Source organism: Atractosteus spatula, chromosome 7 (genome assembly GCF_055471065.1).
Source record: "Atractosteus spatula isolate fAtrSpa1 chromosome 7, fAtrSpa1.hap1, whole genome shotgun sequence".
Taxonomy (NCBI): Eukaryota; Metazoa; Chordata; class Actinopteri; order Semionotiformes; family Lepisosteidae; genus Atractosteus; species Atractosteus spatula.
Window position 1 is genome coordinate 49,357,381 of NC_142712.1, and position 19,696 is coordinate 49,377,076.

The window sequence follows — 19,696 nt, forward strand, 5'->3', positions numbered from 1 at the left end:
ACCTTCTAATGCCTTCATTAATTTCTCTGCTATATCCCTACTATTGAGAAAGAGGCAACACAGACGCTCCTGCATTGTCGTGAAAGAAAAGACATGTTAGTTGTGAAATGAGAGGGTTTTCGCTGTGCATTATTTAAAACAGTCTTCACTGCTAACAGAAGCAGTGGTTAAATGTCAGAGTGGAGGAGCAAAGTAATACCGGGCTGATTTTAAAAGCTAGCTCATTTGCAGTTGAAAAGAAATAGACATTAACAAGTTACTCTCAGCAGACAGACTGCAAAAGATTTTTTTACTATTTTCCCACTGCTTATTCTGCATCTCTGTTTTTAGAACTGGAGCTTTTAAGAATTGGGGCACTCATACTGCACATGCACCTCACGGAAAGTGACATAAGAACAGCTCCCTCCATAAGCGTACAGTCCCATTCACTCAGTTTCAGTTTCCCACTGTGGATGTTAAGACACAAATCTTCAGATGTCCGTCCAGAAAAAAACTAAAAGGAAATGAACTAGAAAAAAAAACAGTGTGGAAACCAGTCATTACCTAGCAGATCAGGCGATTAGAATATAAAGGCCATAAATTTATTTTCCTAGTCTGGACTTTTGTTTCTGAAATGCTTGACATTAAATGCCTTTTCCCTCTAGAAGCTACTTGGCATTTACCAAGTGAGGCGCACACTGTGCTTGATTGACCAGCTTGTTTCCTGTGCTGTCACTCTGCAGTTTCCCTCCTTGTCAATGGAGCCACAGTGTGCTTTCAAATACCACATGAAGATTTTTACTGTGAAGACTGTAAGACACTGTCCAAATAAACCATGCTGAAAGGGTGATTTTCCAAACCAAAAAAAAAACATATGCAGAGATAATCATTGTAAAGCATAACCCACTTTGATGTACAGTAGGGAATTGACATCTGTGAATTTCAACATTGGTGAATGCGCTTATTTGCGATTTGGTTTTGCCAGCGTGGTCTTGCATGGAAGAGGAGCAGAGCGGGATGAAACCAAGATGAAGGCTGTTAACCGCAACTGTCCAATTAGCGGCGCAACAGACTAGAATCATGAGACGAATCCAGCTAATGAACGAGCCTCTCCCTGCCCCCTGCCCCCTGCCCCCTGCCCAAGCACTCCCTACCCACTCCCTACCCAGTACCCTCATCTCAGCGTGTTCCTGTTTTTATTCTGTAACAGACTTGCCCGGTTCTGTGTTGGCAGTTTGAGGAATGACAGACTGGAGTTGACATTACAGGCTCACTGACAGTTTTATCGCCGTTTTCAGAGAGATAAAAGTGCAGGCATTCGCTGGACATAGAGGAGGGATTCATATTGTTTATTTTAGCCAATTGCAATACGTTTGTGATCACTGGTTTTTTGTTTTAGTTGATCAATGTAATTTTAATTAACTTAAAGCCAGTGCATCAACTTTTTTTACCAAACTAACCCTTTGAATAGTTAGGAATTTCAAGCACCAAACCCTCACAAGTGTTAAGACCCTCCCGTACCCTTCATACGCATGTGGCCATGTTTTCTCTCCCCTCAAAATAAAAGCTTTTAACCAAAGTGCACACAACTAAGATCAACAGGGGGCATTTTGTAGCCTAAAACTGCAACATAACATAAAAGAGGCCATAGCTGGGCACAGGGGCATACTTGCCTTAAACCTCCAGGAGCAAATTCCAGCCCTTCCAAGTTCCTGTGTAACCACCAAGGCAATGACTGCACTTTGCTCTATGGCATAAACATGAGTTCCCATTATTCCCATTAGAAGTGAAAGGCATGATTCCTTTGGAAATAATATATTCCTCTTCTCTGTCCTACTGAATTTCATTTTCATCAGACCCGGGCATGTTAGAATATTGCTCCTGTTACACATCGTTTCGCCGAAAAGCACCAAAGATGTATGTGAACACTGAATGGCAAGACGTTGTCAGGCAAGGCTGTCAAATCCTTGACTTTCCATTCCACCAGGTCTAGGGGGATGGTTTATAAAAGAGCTTAACCAAACGCCTTTCACAAACCTGCAACACGGAAACGGGACTTAGCTCATCATTTCCATTATGGCACTATGGTGTCTGCCGTTAGAAAATAATATTTTTTAAGATGTCTATTTTTTAATAGGAGTCATTTGATTTGAAAAAAAAAATCTAGGCAGATGCAGCACAATTGTAAGTGAACAAAACACATAAGAGCAAAGAATGTTACTTTTCTATTTTTGATAAACATTTACCGTTCTTAAATGAAGGCTTTGGCTTTTGTTTTCCTAAACACTGATACAGTTCTGTCAGTGCATCTTTTCAGATACCACTTGGCCAAAAGCACAATAAGAAAAAAAAAGCAGACAACATTTAGTATCAACACAGTGAGAAAAAAAGACAAATTGTTCTACGAATGGAAAACCCAAGGTAGGAACTTATCCAAATGCCACCTGACTAGGAAAGCAGTTTAACCAAACATGAAAAGGTCATCCAAAGGGTTTCTATAAATATGAATGACACTCTATACTAATACAGTACTGCTTGCTTTACAGACAAAATAAAAGGTCTGTTATTAATGCTGAAGGGGCAAGGTTTTCAGAAACCGCCTTCTCACTGCAGGTATAACAATACAATTAAAACCCTTTAACTGGTGAAAGAAATGTAACCTCAAATATAATTTTTAAGTCCATCCAATACCAGTAGGCCCCTTATCCTGGTGATAAGATGGGTTGCACAAGCACACAAGGTAGGTTATGTTAATGACAGGACGCCATTTGGCCCATCTAATCATTTGACAGTAGTTACAGTAAGTCCAACTGTTTCTTGAACGAAGTCAGGCTATTGGCTGAGTAGCGTTTTCCCTACTGCCACAGCCCTTTGAAGTGCCTTCTGCTCTCAGTTAAAAATGCACACGCTTGGTTAACATGTGTGTCCACTGGTGCGTGTTTCACTACTGACTCTGAAGACGTCCAGTGGGTCACCGATGTCAGCGCCTTTGAGGGTTTTGAAGAACTGTATCGGGTGCCCTTGGCATCTGTTCTGACTAAAAAGGGTCGGGCCTTTCAGTTTTTCAGTAACACTGAAAGAAGCACACACTCTCAAACGGATATCTTTATACAAATTGACTGAATATTTATGAGTTCTGCACTTGTGGTTTCGCCTATAATTATTAGTGACCACTATATCCACATTCGGGGACCTAATTCGCCGGATGGAGCAGTAGGAGAGTAGAAGCAGATCTCCAATTGTGCAGCATCTACATCTCACAGATCTACTTCACCCGACCTGTTTCGGTGTCTGTAGTAAAGAGACCTTGCTTGATTAACAAAGAACATGCTTGGTTACATGTTCATACAGCAGTGCATCATGGGTTATGCTTTATTCAGTTTCCTTTGGAAAAGCTTTAAATGACCTTTGAGTGTAGACCTGTTATAAGAGTAATGTCTGTAAATGAGAATTACATTTCACCCACTAGCAGACAAAAAACCTTCTTTTATGTCCAGCCCCTACTGTTTGTGCTTGTGTGTTTTCACTTTTATGGTGTGTGCAATGCTGTACACAATTTAATTTTTTGTCTGTTATTAACATGCTGTAATAAACTTTATTACAGTACAATAGTGCTGCCTTTATAATGGTAATAAAACAATATATTAAAAGTAAAAACAATGTGCTGTACTAAGAAAGAAAAAAACAAACTCAAATAGTGTAAAGGATATCATAACCAATCTAATTTGTTTGCACATACAATAACATCATATTATAGAGGGGAAACAAAGCTTTACGTTTACAGTATTCAATTTAATTAAAAATACCAATACATACTTACCTATCTGATGTAGGTAACAGTTATAACAAAATATTACTACCGAAATGCTTGTTTCATGAGCTGTACGGTATGTTCCCCAAAAGGTGATAAGTCCCGCATCTGCTAAAATCACCATTGGCTGAGACTGCAAGGTGCCTTACTCTCACATATACAGGTATTGAGGTTTTACTGTATATCTAAAAGACAGTTTAGTTTGTAATAGGTATAATTAACATGCTTCTGAACATTTTAGCCACTTTGTAGCTTCTAAATGTATAAAATCCAAATAATTAAGAGCATGTGTCTCCAAACAGGGAAAAATCAAATCTATCTTTAGACTATTGTTTTGTAAAAAACTGCCAGCAGTTTGTCCCTGCAGGGCTCGGGGTGGAATTGAACTATAAAATGTGTCTATGACACGGTAATTTAAACAAACTATTTTGTAGAAAGTGGGTGGGGATCTTTATATTGCTGTTGGAGCCAAATTAATAACTTATTTTACATAAGTGTATGTTTAACTATAAATTATATTTAACTGTATATTAACACACCCAAGTATTCGGTATTCAGCTGATTTACAGTACGTATGTTCTAAAAGTTTTGTGGTGTTTGTGCTTGTGAGGGGAGAAACTGCTTCCTTCACTCAAATAGAAAACGGATTTTGAAGAGTCGGGCTCTTTGATTTTCATTCCTTATTGTTGAGAAGAGACAAACAAATGTACAGATACACAAAGTACTTTGCTTCCACAATCCACTTTGGAGTTCAAGGAGGAATGTAAATGCGAATGCATGTAATTGAAGTTCCTACTGTTCAATTCCCAAATCGGGACATTTCATATTATGCTTTGACAGCTCTGCTAAGAGCCTTTAAAAGAAGCGGCTGATCTGCGCACCGTGCTTTGAACCACATGCACCTTGCTATGGAACATCACTCTCTCACAGAGCAATCGCCAGCACCCCTCACATGTGGTGAGGCCCAACTCTTTCACAATGCTGCCAACCTCTTATTTCCTGATGCCATGGTGGTTGTACTGTACTTAACGCTTTCTTCAGAAGATATTCTCCCTTCACATACTTAATTAGACACATCTGAGTCCGGGATGTGTTTTTGTCCCCACAGAAGCTCTGTATAAATGTTGAAACTACAGTACATCTTGGATTTCTGTTGGTTCATGAGAAGGGCTTCAGCTACGTTAATCCCCATACCTGAAAAATCCCATCACTAGTGCCTGGAAGAGCAAAAAGAACAGCTTTAGCCCTTTCTATCACAAGACAAGGTATTTTCCTTTCAGACACTTAATTAGATCCATGTGTGTCTTAAGGGCCTTTTTAATTTCAGTATAGATGTAGAGATGACGTCTCCTGCCATTTATCCCCCCCCAGCTTGCCACGTTACTCCAGCAATGGGAGCCTTTCACTTTCTTGTTCAGAGCATTCAGCACCGTGGTACTTACCAGCTGACAGGCTTCCAGGGAATTCACCAGCTGGGCATTCTGGCAGGAGAGGATGGACCCGGCCAGGTTCAGCATCACACACACAGCAGACAGCAGCATGAAAAAGGTGATCTGCCAGACAAGGAAAAAAGGACAATGTGATTTTTTCAAGTGCCACAGCTAGCCTTCAAACAACCTCCCCCACCCTCGAGATCTGAACAAATGCAGCGGACAGGCAGCATGTACAGTAATGTTCCGGAGCCTCTCGAGTTCTCACAGTGAAGTTCAACGGAAGAGAAGAACAAACTTGTGCAGCTGTATTTCCCAATTTCAAAAAAGGACATGATTTAGTGCAGTAAGATAATTTGCGGTATCAGTTATTGGACAAACTAAAATGGACATTTTTTTTAAAACAAAAATCCAGCACACAAAGTGAACATGATTAATCCAGAGCAAAAATTCAAATTCAGAAACTTGTACGTGGATTTCAGCTGTACTAATCTACACACTCAGTAGGTCCCATCACTAGCTCTTGCTGGAGCTAAAACCCATGGACCCATTTTGTCCTTTATTCAAAATTTCTGTGGTATAATCTGCACAGAAGTAAAATGAAGCGAGATCTGAGGTCCTACCAGATTCAGTTCTACAGTATTTAGCTTTGTGTTTTAACTCTGCTTAGATTCCAAAAGGTTTTAGAAGCATTCTGCTATTACTTGGAACTTGAAATATCTTCAGTTGTGCTCTTTTTCTAAGTGTATAAGTGTTAATACAAAACTTAATTTGGCCATCTTGTACCTCGATACTTCAACCCCAGATGTACCCTGAATGAAAAGGAAATGCCAGACTGAAAGAAGTAAGTTAGATGACTACAGAATGTCACTTAAAGCTTGGTACAATCTGAGGTATGCTTCAATACCATGTTTTCCTCCAAAACAACAGAATGTGTTCCACCACAGCAAACATGCAGCTCACAGCCCGAGTCTGAGCTCTGCTCTGCTTATTAAGGAGGTGAGAAACGAAGCCGCAATGAGCATAAATTGCACAGCCATGTGGCAAACGGTGGCCTCTGAGAGGTCAGGACAGAGGCAAACTGCCAAAGAACACTACAAAACCTGGGCACCATTCCCCTCCTGCTAACACTGCCTTTCCAAAGATAAGCAGCTTGAGCCTCTGCCTTTATCAGGATTCTAGTCACTCAAAAGCACAACAGCAGTGTTAGTCATCTTTTGTCGTTTTCAGCAACAACAGCAATCCATTTTGAACAATTTCCCCTGTGTGCTGTAATATGGAAGGACATAAAAACTATGTCTACAGAATGTATTACGAAACTACATTTGGTAATCAAGACTGTAGTGCACTGTGTTCCACTGCTAAGCATAAATGCATGCTTACCAAAATTACCCCCAGCCGCACTGTGAAAAAAAAAAGGAGACTATAATTGATGGTCAACCGAAAGAGAACCAATTTTCCTTTAATTTTCAACACTCTCTCATCAGAACTGCTCCCTGGGTGCACAGCTTGATAGATTGAAACTCTGCATTTTTTTTTGCTCCACAGAGCCACAAAGGTCTCTCTTTCCATAAAATTCTCTTTATTTTATAGCTGACAGAACAGGGATATCAATTCCTTCAGAAGTAATACAAAGCCTTCAGGTGTTTTAAATCACAGTTCATCTAAAATAGAACAGGCTTAAAACTGTCAGGCAGAGTCCAGAAGTGCACTGTATATCAACCTTAGCCTTTGTACAAAGCTCAAAGATTTACAGTACTGGAATTTTACTTGAGGTGACATTAAACTAGGAAAATACCCTTCTGTAAAGTGAGAGACATTCTTTAAACAAAGTTCAAAATTCTTTTCTGTACCTGACAAAATCCAAGTTACGCGCTATACTGTAAAGAGCTGTTGGATATTTAATGAAGATGTGTGAATAACACAAATACTATAAATAAAAGTACAAAAATGGAGAAACTCTGTGATCTTTGCCTCCCCTTTCTGAAAGACAAATGTCACAGAGCTTGATTTATAACCATGCAACTATTTCTCTATTTTATGAGTAGAATGGAAGAGATGTTTAAAATATGAGCTACTGTAACACTCATTCAACAAGTCTTTCCGGCAGACATTTTAATGTCCGCCAAAAGAAAAGGCAACAGTTCAGACAGAACAAGGGGACTGAATCTCTTTAGTTGGAAAGGGGGGACATAGTTCAAGCTTTTGAGCTCGTGAAAGGGAGGTGGAAATTAAGACAAAATACATCTTAAAAAGGACTTAAAATAGGAACTACAGTATGTCTTTACACAAAAAAAAACCCCATAGGGGTCTGCAGCTAACCGCACAGCTAAGCTTCTGAACCTTCAAGCACTGGAAATGTTTCGGACTGATTACTGACCAACAAACTATTGAGCAAGACGCCTGCTCTGGCTTAAAACCTTCTTCAAGGTCTTTAACAATGTTTCAGTGTTATTTGCAGGCCCACAGACAAACAAAGCAGCCTCTTCTGACTTATTGTTGTGTTCTTACTTCCAAGTTATCCGCAGCTTGGCGTATTTTTTTAATATTTTATGTTATGCCGGAAACCTAAATATTTATAGTGAATCTGCACTTTGGGAAAAAAAGTTGGCATGCATCACTTTTTCACAGTAAGTGTCCTCAGATGCCAAGTGCGATAACACGTCATGCCCTGGACTATTTCAGAAAGGCACTGCATAGTAAATGGGACCGTACGAGCTGATAACTGTGGGTGTTTATCACTTCCCATAAACCTGTCATAAATCACAGACACAACATAATGTGATTTTAGTACTTCTGCAGCCAAGAGAATTTGAGGATGGGTGTAATCATTTTTTCTTTCATTTCCATTCCCCCCAAATGGAATGTATAAACAGTATCTGCTTCAGTTTTGGGCTTGGGGTTGAAAGCATTTGTTTCAAATTCAAAGAAATTTCATCTTATAAAAATCAAAAGCAGCACAATCTCCCTTTGCAAAAGAAAGCAAAGAAACACAAATGTTGTCAGCTCTATTTTTTTTTAAATGCTAATTAAAAGAATCCAATGCAATTTGAAGAAAACAAGGACAGCTTTAATAGTGATCATTGCGCAAACTAGGGATCAGACAAAAGCTCAAGTTTAATGCAAAAGATGACAGACTGTAAACGCATTCAATATACAGGATAGTCGTAATCACTATAATTAAAGATAACAAGCTGTCAGACGATAAATGACACTTTTATTACTTTGTGTAAAAATGTAGTATCACTTGTCAGAAAGAATATATTACTGATGCGGATTTCTTTCCCTCCTATCGGCTGAAAACTAAAGAGCTCGTAAAAACATTGCAACCATAAAATATTTACTAGCACTCCTGCTCTCTGGAATGGCTTACGGCATGATGGAGGGTCACTCTCAGCACCACATTCTAGGTATTACCTTTCATACTTTCTGATTTCACCACACCTTAAATCAAACCCTATTCAGGAAGCAGTCTTAATGTCATTTCACTTTTATTCAAGAATTGTCAAGCGCTGTGCAGGTGGATTGATGGATACGTATTGACACTAGGCACCCGACAAAGGAAAGGACCAATCAGCACGCTGGAACCACTATCACAACAGTAGCACACTGCCTGGTCTGGGTCATGACACCTCAGATATTCACTGCCAGGAGGATAGGTGGGAGTGCACTCCAAACTGCAATTAGCAGAGGTGACTGTGTGTTCCTACCATGCTACCAGAGTGCTGAAAGAAACAATGTACGCGTATTTTTCACCAGGCTGCAACACTGTTTTCCAGAAAGAGGAACACAGGACTTGGTGAAACTCGGCAAAAGCTGTGTTGCAGGAGGCCTGCTTTCTGCTTTCTGCTTTTACAAGAATAACATGGAGTGTAAGAAAAAGAAAACAGCAGGATTGATCATCTACACTCAGCTGCTCAGTTTGGGTACTATGAAAACCTGTGATTCAAAACAACCCCTGAAAGTTGTTGCAAAATTGCTAGAGGTAGATGGCATAGACATTTAAAAAAATGGGCTGAACACATAAGAAGGTTTAACTCGTAATTTAATGAGTTCTGGTGTGAGGGGGGGGGGAGAAAATGACTTCAAGAAGGGCTGGCTGGTTGACTGATTTTCAAAGGCAGTAAATGCCTAAGCTGTTTTCCTTATGCATTTATAGCTCGCAGAATTTAATGTGACAGCAAATCCTGCCTAAAATCGTTCCCAAATGCTCCATGTTTATATATTGCAGAGATGCCCTTGGCTTGTGTTTTTCAGAGACAGTGCCCCGTTTCCTTCCCTCCATAGACAGACTGGCAGGTGTGGAACAGGAGGTGACCTCACGGCTGATCTAAATGTATTAAAAAAGATCTCTGAGTGCAGCCAAGTGCTTACTAACAAATAAATCCCTTTCATCTGCGAAGGCTAGCAGGATCAATCACCACAGCGAGTTGCACTGCGATGTTTCTGGCTTCTGCAGCTGGTGTTTTACAGTAATTTCTGTTTTCTCTTTCCCTTGCCACTTTTAAACCTTTCAGTGTTTCTAAACAAATGCAACGTGTCTTTCTCAACTCATTCTCAAAGCACATTTTTTTACAAGGTTTTTTTTTTTAAAGAACAGACATTTCAACCTGGCAGCTGGTTACATAGTTCCAGTGTTCTTGTATATTTTCAGATGAATCATTAATGGGCGACACAAGCTAGTGCTTCTCACTATAGTAAATAGTAGACTACTTTTATGTAACTCAATGTACTACAGTAAGCACCTATTGTTAACCACCATTTCTTTTGTTTTATTTTTTTTCATTTTTCTTACATATTTCTGAACAAGGGTTACAGCATTTAAAAGTTATTCCTCTAACAAATAGTACACAAACAAGTGAAATTGCTTTCTGCTCTGGTACTCCTACTCCACTTTTCATTGCTAAAAGCTAACTCGGCTTACCCGACTTTGTAAAAATGGGTTTGAAGTGGCTGATTTTTAAAGAGCCTGATTCTTACCGCAACTGGCAATTAAACATACTGGCTTCATGCTGATTTATTCTAATAACCATATGGAATCAAGTATCACTGTTACACAGCAAATCATTAATTAAAGGTGCTGAGTCACTTGCAAACAGACAAGGGCAAAACACGGCCCCTATTAGTCTAGTACAGAGAACGTTTAGTTGTTTATTATGTCCTCTTAACTTTGCAATTACAGCACTGTTTGATTGCCATTTTATTTTTCACACAAAGTGAAAACAGTGGGGACATCAGGCTGCTTCACAGAAATGAGCTGTCCCCGAGCACTGGCGTGATTGCAATCACGATTAGCAGTTTTACTCTACAGCTTTTCACAGTTCAGCATTCATCGCCGGACTGCATCGATGCCCAGCAGTCCCGTAGTTTTCATTAAAGTTGTGAGGAAGACCGGCGATTCGGAGAGCTCACAGGACGCGGGCAGGGAAATAGAGCACCAACCCCTGCAATGCAGGAATGCAGGCCTCGCACATGTGAATACTGATCAGTCAAGTCAAAACTGGCAGCCCCCGATACAGTCTGAGATACATGTTCCACGTGTGAAATTACAATCCCTGCCTCGGCTTCCTTCACAGTGCACTTCACTGGCAAGCGCTTAGCGTGTGATTCCAACAGGTGAGTAGATGAGCTTCAAACACAATTCAGGTCCCACAGCACAGGGAGACCGCAAACCCGTTACATTCCAGCCTACTGGATCTCCACCTGACAGCGGGGAACATCCACATGCTTAGAAATCAAACACAACGTTAACATGCCAGTTCTCCCAGACACCTCTCTGTGAACTGGAAGGAGCATTCCGAGACGGGTTTGCTGCTACGGAAAAATGTATGACAGCCGATCACTTCGTTCTGCGCTTGTTTCCATTGGTGCTGATCAGAGAAGTCCATCCTCCACCTCCAGGGCCAGCTTGGAATCACTTTTGTAGATGCATACAGAAATATTGATACTGTAGTGAATGTTGACCCCACAAACCACAAAATGTAGCGCCAAGTCAGCGTATTGCCTTAACACTTGTGCGTTGGTGTGCTCTTTCACCGTGCCTCCCCTCCAGGTGTCAGGATGTACCAGTGGTTCCCTTTCAGAGAAGCCTGCACAGTCCACTGTTCAGTTATTCCCCGCCTCAAAGCTTTTAAGCAGCACATTCACCAATTTCTCTTCCTCTCTTCACATCAGTTTGTCAATCTCTTAGAAGGCGGAACATGTGAATGCCTCTCAGCTTCTCCAAGTCTACATCTTCACATGAAAAACTCTTCCCATGTCTACTCCAAGACACCCTGGTTCCCTTATATCTAATCTTCCCATTGACTGTCCATTTTTTTATTCAGAAACACCCTCTTTTGCTTAACTTGGATAATTTACACCCAGCCTTCCTGCTATAATCAGTACTAATCACATTCCCTAATGAGACACTGGAGCCTTATAAGCCAACTACTGGAGTAGTGGACTCAAATGAATGAGCTGCAGATCAGTCTGGCTCTTTCTTGCAATAATCATCACCTTCTCACACAGAGACAGCAAGACTGTTTTGTGCTTTGGTAAAGGAGTCTACACTACACCTGTGCAATCTAGATACCAAGATCATTTTTGAGCTCCCACTCTCTTCCTCTCCTATAGGAACACAGACACAGACTTCAGCCCCTCCCCTCATGGCTGCTAATATACACCAGATATGTATTGCATGGGCGTGGCCAACTGCCCACAGAGCTAATCACACATGCTCTTTTCCACCTGGGGAATTTCCTTCACATGACGCCAATTAGTCATTTAAGCCAGGTGTATCTAACTCTAATTCCAAAATGGCTTCAAACAAAGCACCTACATTGACACCATTACAGATTATTATAATATTCACACTCCCTTTATTCAGATCAGCTGCTACCTCTTAAACAGACATCTTAACCCCAAAAGGTGTTTCTTTTAAAATTATATAGAGGCATACAAATGTAAAATAAAAATGTGCAAATAAATACAAAAAGAAAAGTTACAATTTTGCACAACATGACACTAATTCAGCAGGGAATGGAATACTCAAGCTTTAATGTACTCAATTTACATATCAGATATGACGGCATAGAACAATATGATTAATAAAAGTAATAAGAACATTAATCCTAAGTGGCAATAACACACATCTGATTTTGAATTTCATGAAGCTGCTCCAGCAGTAAACAAAACATTATAAAAAAAGACTTTCATCTGGTGCTCTGCGGCACACTATTTACATAATGGATCCGCTAGCGTCAGAAAAATTGAGGTTTAAATTTGTTAGGTCTTATATTTCAGTATTAAACGTAATAATGTGTATTAATGAGTTATGCTAAAGCACACATTGTAGTCACAGAAGCTTGCAGAAAGTGGGCTACTGCCCAGCTCAACGAAATGCTAATACTGAGCAATACGCCAGTCCCCTAAAATAATAAACTATAAATACTAACTTGATGCTTAAAGTAGCACTTAAAACTCCTGACTGGTATGTCTCACACACACCACTTTTTCAAAGACAACAGCCAGCCCATTGCTTGAACAATCAAGAAATGAAACCAGCAGCCTTTGCGAACCAGATGCATGCTGGCCAGCAAATGCACTTTCACCACTGGAGACCACCAGACGGACACAAGCGAATGTAGCCCAGTAAACGAGTGTTTACTCCTACGATCACCCCACAGACACTGCATTCGTCATTCTCAAGAACCATGGGGATGGCTGTCACTGACAAACACAGCTCAGCTCTGACAAACCTAACATACTAATTATAGTGTTGACGGATCATTAGCATTTCATGAGTAACTTGTCACTCTCAATTTCTGCTGTAGCCTTTAAGCTCATTAGGCATGAATGAACTCCAATAAGTTCTCAAAACAATATTGTTGCTGCAGCACATTTGCTGCTCGTCATTGGTGCTTGGGCACAATCCACTAAGAACCCCTGCTACACAATAATTAGTCCCTTTCCTGTACATAAGAGTATTTTTGCATGTGCCAGTCACTTCAACACAGATATGTATCAAACAAAATGAATCAGTAATTCTGCCTGTGTAAGGTCTCTGCTTTTAGGGAGAGACCCTCTGTCTGAACACATTCAGTTCTCATTCCAAACAGCTAGTGGATCATTCTGCTCACACCCTGGAGTTGAAATCATTCTGTGAAGACTCTGAACAGATGAAAACACAAGAAAGGCCACAAACGAGTAGAGTTCATTCTGCCCTTCTAATTCAATTGGTTACTAGTAGGGGACTGATCTGCTCTATGTACTGCAGCTCTGCTCACACCCTGAAAACTAGATGAAGAATCAGCTTCACCAATGAGGCTGGGTAGCTTGTTCCATGCTCCCACAATCACTTATGTAAAGTGCCTCCTGTTTGTAGTTTATAATGCGCTCCCATATAGAATCCACTCGCATCCTAGATCATGTTTCACTGATTTTGAAAGAACCCACTAGGCAGACTAATGATTGCCTGTGCTCTGGAATACTTGAATCATTTGCTTGTAGTGCTCTCTGTTCCAGACTATAAATATTCAGTTCTTTCAGACTGTCAGGGACTGACATTCTTTTAAGCCCAGGAAATTCCTTTAAGACCAAGAATGTTTTTGGTCGCCTTTCTTCAGAAATCTGTTTTGTAGCATAGTGATTAACACTGTACACAATATTCTAAACTGAGTCTTATCTGAGAGCCAGCAACTATCAATACAAATAAAATTGTATATACAATACAATAAGGCTGTATAATGTTAACACTCACAACTCTTTTTTTCAAATTCCATACATTTTACTATATATCCTTATATTCTGTTATCCTTTTTTGTTGCTCCTCCACATTGTCTGCTGAAAGAAAATGATGTGTCAACATAGAAACCTAAATGTTTTCCCAAGGTATGTTCTTCATGGTCAGCAGAGAGTGTGAAAACTGTGTTCACACCTCAAAATACACCCAATATTGAGCTAATCCACCCGCAGAAGAACAACCTCTATCCTCTATTTGATTTGGCTTGTTCACACAAAGCCTGGAGGGACATGGAGGTTTATAAAATAGGCAGTGCCCTAGAACACAACACACTAGCTCTGCTCCCTTCTGCACAAATTAGTATTTACTCTGCAGCATCTCTGCGACAAGTAGTCATTTATTTTCAATTAGTCGTTCTCATAAAAAAGAGTAATGTGTTTTTTTTAAAACATTTGAATTTGTCCATAGTTTCTTCTACCCATTCATCTTAAGGTTATGTATGTATAAAATGTCATTAAAAAATGTCATTCTTAAACCATTATATATAAAAGTGTATATATGGTAAAAAAATATATCTACTGTCATTGTTTTCCAGATACAGTAAGGCTTTTTAGTGGTTAGGCTGAGGATTCAATTATAAAACAAGTTTGCATTTTCAGTCTTATGAGATGCAATCACAAGGAAGTCATCACCTTATTACAGTGTTGTTTCCCTTACTGCAGAAGTGTGTGAATGTGTAGAGTCCCCCTGAGATCACAGAAGTAGTTTCGTTTTTTTTATTTAAAGCACAGTTGCATTTGTTGTGGAAAGCACATAGCTGCCACTTGGGTACCTTAATTGAGTTAATTTGTCCTTTATCCTGCATGGATTCCAGTGGATACAGAGATGAAGTGGACCAGGTGTACCCAATGTCACCTGGCTCCAGCAAAGTGATGGATTTTATTTGTGAAAATAAGAGATTGCAATTTTGCATATAACAGAGTGTCAAAACGCAGCTTTTCTATTGTCAAATCAGCTTTGTTTTATTAATCAAAACTATTATGGCCTTCCCTGAAATGTTTTGCAATTAAACCATCTATTGTCATTCTACATCGGTAGCAGTTTCCATTTGGTAACTATAATGTGGTTAAGCTGGCCGTTTCTCATTTCAAATAATTTACAAATTAGATGCCCGTCAAGGAGGCAACTCAAGATCTGAAAATCACAACATTCTCCTTCTTCACAATCAATGCAAATCCATTTCTGCGGCTATTTCTGCTGAGCACAAAATAAAATGGCCATTACTTTTCAGCAATCTCAAACAGTTACCCTCCCTCCTGTACCCAGCGAAGTTTGAAACCACAACACATGGAGGACAGGACTGGAAACAACATTAAAAGGAGAACAGGTCTCAAAGAAATGTTCTGAGGTACGGCATTAAAGAAAAAGCGTGTCAATACTGTATGTCACTTTAATCATGCAAAGACAACATGGGGACAGATTTTCAGAATTAATTTTGAAACTAGAATGTGTAACCTTGGCGACCCAACAAACAAAGAAGTCAAGGGTTAGTGCTGGATTTCTGGCAGTAAACCAGCAGAGTGGTGCCCCAGGGCTATAGCTGCTGTTTTCACAGAGAGAGGCCAGCCACTGGCCTATGTCTTCTTGGAAGTGGTCAAAATATAATCCTGTAAAATATGCAGCATCACAGACTTACTAAAATAATGCTTTTCACCAGCCAGTCCAGACTTGTATGTCCACACATATGTCTGAGTACTGTATCGATTTGCATCTATACTAACTTGAAAAAGAAAACTATAAATACAACATCGGCACTGTGACTCAGGGAGGCAATCTGTTCAGCTACCAGCATTTCAGATTTCATATTTACACAGTATTTTGCACATTTAGTTCTTTTCAGAAAGATGTTTCCTTAAAAAACAAACTCTGTAAAGCTAAAAATAAAAAAAAGTCTTAATGCTTCCTTTTTGATGCCATCATAGTACTGTAGGTTTACTGAACTGCATTTACTATAATTTGTGTGAGGAAGGTGTATTAGGTAAACTAATTAAGGATAAAAAGCTTTAATAAATCTGATTGCCAATGGCATATCGCATACTGACTCAATTCAATCTAGAGTTGTGTTGGTAAGTCATAACACTGAAAGGTATAAAGGAAAAGTAAGGAAACACTAGAATGGTTATGAATGAAATGATGACTTTAGTCAGCATGTTTTATCATATTCTGTAAGATTTATAGTACCATGAATTAATTATTTTACTCCCGAGATAGACAATGCAGTTTAAATTAAACATGACAAAAACAACGAATAACAAAACAGCTTATTCTTCAGATAGTAAAAGCTATAAGACAGAGAGAATGGCACTGAATAATGGCACAGCAGGATCTCTGTGTTCTTTCCTGTGCAATATGCTTGTGTGAGCGTGCACTGCAGCACACTTTCTAACATTATCTCATTATCTCAGAAACCACTGATGATGGCAAAAAGCCTTACTCTTGCCAAATGACCCAACAGTCTTGAATACCTTCAAGACTCCCCAGACAGACAAAGCTCACTAAATGAACGATTTTCTTAGTGGGATTAAGGTTTTTATCAAGTGTATTGCTCATTTCTCTGCAATTTAAACAACTGATGAGGTATCTCGGACTTACATGAAGAAAAAAGCAGCTCGATGGAAAATCCTTGAGAGTTATTTGAGAATGTCTACTGTAAGCAGGGTGAACACAGAGACTCCTCTAAAAAATCATCTTCGGTCTTGAACAAAAAGATTGTAACCAAAAAAACATTTATGTGAGTAACCTGTTGTTCACCAAGCAATGGAACGGCCTGTCCATTTCACCACCTCAGGAGACCCTTGCTGCAACACGAGCCTAGTCGGAGGTCTGCCGGGATCTGCCCAGCCACCTCAAACACTGGAGCACAGAGCCATTGCAGTCAGCAGATGGATTTTGCACTGATAAGCTACTCATCTCAACTCTGAAAATGAACTGAAGGCAAATGGGTTGAAGCAAATGGGTTGAAGGAAAGGTTTATGTTGTATTTTTTTTAAAAACATTATCATCATGACTAAAGAAATAACCATTAAATATTGATTCTTTATTTGATGCTGCAATTAGAAGACAATCCAGTCCCTGGTTCTTAAGTGCCAGGTTAACCTACATTCTAAGAAAGATCACAAAGAAAATTACAGGGCCCACCATTCATACCCTTCATGAAACAGTAAGAAAACACATAATATAGCAGAATGAGACAGGAACTGGATAATTTGTCTCACTTGAAAAATTCTAATAATGTTTCGCTGTAAGTGTATCATTGCACAGAGCAAAGTCATATTTCCATAATGGAATTCCAGAAAGCAAAAGGGTCACATTTAGACACACGTCTATTCTACTCTACCTACAGTATTCAGTACCCCCATCTACTGTCTCCTATCATTGTGTATTTTCATTGTGCATACAGTATCTGTATCTTGTGTTTTTTATTTTTGTTGTCGTTCTGTAAAACGTGTTGAGAAGCCACCTTCAAAGGTATTATATAAAATAAAGTTTATTATTATACTGTGGGGGTGTCTGTTATGCTTTGGGGTTGTTTTGCATCTATAGGTCCTAGAGTGAGTGGCACAGTGGCACAGTGGTTAGCATTACTAGGGGGCTCTCTGTGTGAAGTTTGTACTGTATGTTCTCCTCATGTTCATGTGGGTTTCCTCCCACAGTCCAAAAACATTCTGGTAGGTTAATTGGCTTCATGTGTGCCCTGCAATGGACTGGCGTCCTGTCCAGGATGTACCCTTCCTTGCTCCCACTGCTTGTCAAGTTGGACTCTGGCTCCTCCACGATGGTGGACTGGAAGAAGCAGCTTAGAAAACGGATGGACGGGTCCTAGAGCCTTTGACAGATGTGTTGGAAATTCTGCACTCCAACACGTACCAGGACATTTTGGCCAGACACCTGGTTGTTTCTGCCAGGAAGCTCAAGCTTGGCTGAAAATGGACATTCCAACATGATCCAAAGCATACAGCCAAAAGGAATGGTTAACTGCACAAAAAATACTCTCAAATGGCCGTGTCAAGTTCCAGTCCTCAGTCCAATTGAATGTTTGTGATTCTAACTAGAGACTCCTGTTCACTAATGGAAACCGAGGTGTCTGAAGGACTTGGAGCAATTCTGCATGGAGGAAAGATTATGAACATCCCCTCTGAAGGGCTAAAACCTCATAGCACACTACAAGAGGTGCTTAGGCAGTGCAATTCCTGTCAGAGAATGATTTACAAAATACTCACTACAGTGGTGTGAATAAATGTGATCTTTGTGTTCTATTTCTGTGTTGAGATTGCGTGCTATCCAATTGTGCACAAGTTATTTTCTACAGTCCAAAGACCTGCTGTCTCTATTAATTGCTCTCTAAATTCTCCCCTGTATGTGAGTGTGTGTGACCTTGTGTCACATCCAAGATGAATCCTACCTTGTGTCCACAGTCTGCAAGGTGAGGCTCTGACTCACTATGACCCCGTATTGGACTAAACTTTGATGGAAATAGATTGAAGGAAGGATTTTGACTACTAATGCACTGTACAGTATAATGTTTAATTATGTTATAATGTTTTATTAACAGTAGTTTCCACTTTTACAAAACTACTTTAAATTGAAACAGAATAACGGGAATTAATTTAGAAAAGGTAGCAAAATTACATACTATGACCTCTAAAGGTGTACAACCTGAGCAGTTGTTCATATCTTGATTATAAGCGTCACATTTTGAGTTTGCCACCCTTGGCTGCATTCAGATAACATGTGGACTCTGAAAGTCTGCATGCCAGTAAATGTTACAGAGTACATTTAAATATTTAAACTCCATCTTGACTCAGGCAAAGCAAATGACTAAGTCTCCCTAAAGACTCAAGGATTAAACAAGACTGAAGAACACAACCCTGCTTTGGGCCAGTGCGTGATTAACCTGCACTTTTCAACTGTTCAGCAGTTTGCGACCTTTATCAGTTAAAACAATGAGAATGTACTAGTACCTGCAGTAAGACAGATATAATGAGTTTTGGCCTTAATGGTAATATTTCACAGTGGGAAAGCTGCTCAAGATTATAAGAAAAAAGCACAGCAAAGGTGATGGTATTTCTGAAAGCAGACAGAACTCATTTAAGCTGCGGCTTTTCTTTGGCACAGAAGCAGACAGCATCTTATGATATCCTCTAGAGCAAGGGGAAACAAATATTTCACTTTTGAAATTCCTGTTCCCTTTCTTTGCAAAGATGACTACATGGTATACTGGTGCACAAAACCGTTCCCAAAGTGGGCAAGAATTCTTTGGCTAAGAGGGCACCTCTAAGACACACAAAGTGCTAAAGAGAAGGCAGACAGAAGAGTACTGATGCACACGAACGCCTTCCCATACTAATTCATAGTTGAGCACCAGTGTGCCACCTAAGTTTGTCCCCATTATTTCCCGCCAGAATTATCCATTAATTTCACCAGTAAGAGCTTTCTGACATTCAGGACCAAAACAAACAGTGAATGTGGTTGCCTTGAGAGGCAAATTTAATAAAGTGAATAGTAAAATGATATAGAAGCAATAAAAAATAAATGAGGCATGAGCTTAAAGCTGGTAATTTCTTTACTCAGCTTCTGCGCAGCACAGCCTGACGTTGAGATGAAAACACTCTGTCAAAAGCAGCAGGATTCCAGAGCATGAATCTCAGAACGCAAGCCAGATGTGATTTATCTTTCCATGCATACTGTACTCTC

General features: G+C 39.7%; 1 protein-coding gene across 1 annotated transcript in view; it reads right to left on the reverse strand.

The window, feature by feature from the left end:
* The window catches only part of entrep2 (endosomal transmembrane epsin interactor 2), a 145,313-nt gene that overhangs the window by 33,701 nt on the left and 91,916 nt on the right, over positions 1-19,696 (reverse strand). The window contains exon 3 of the mRNA XM_088920057.1: positions 5,233-5,343. Within this exon, the coding sequence (XP_088776183.1) occupies positions 5,233-5,343 (111 nt within the window). The remainder of the gene's footprint in view (positions 1-5,232; positions 5,344-19,696) is intronic.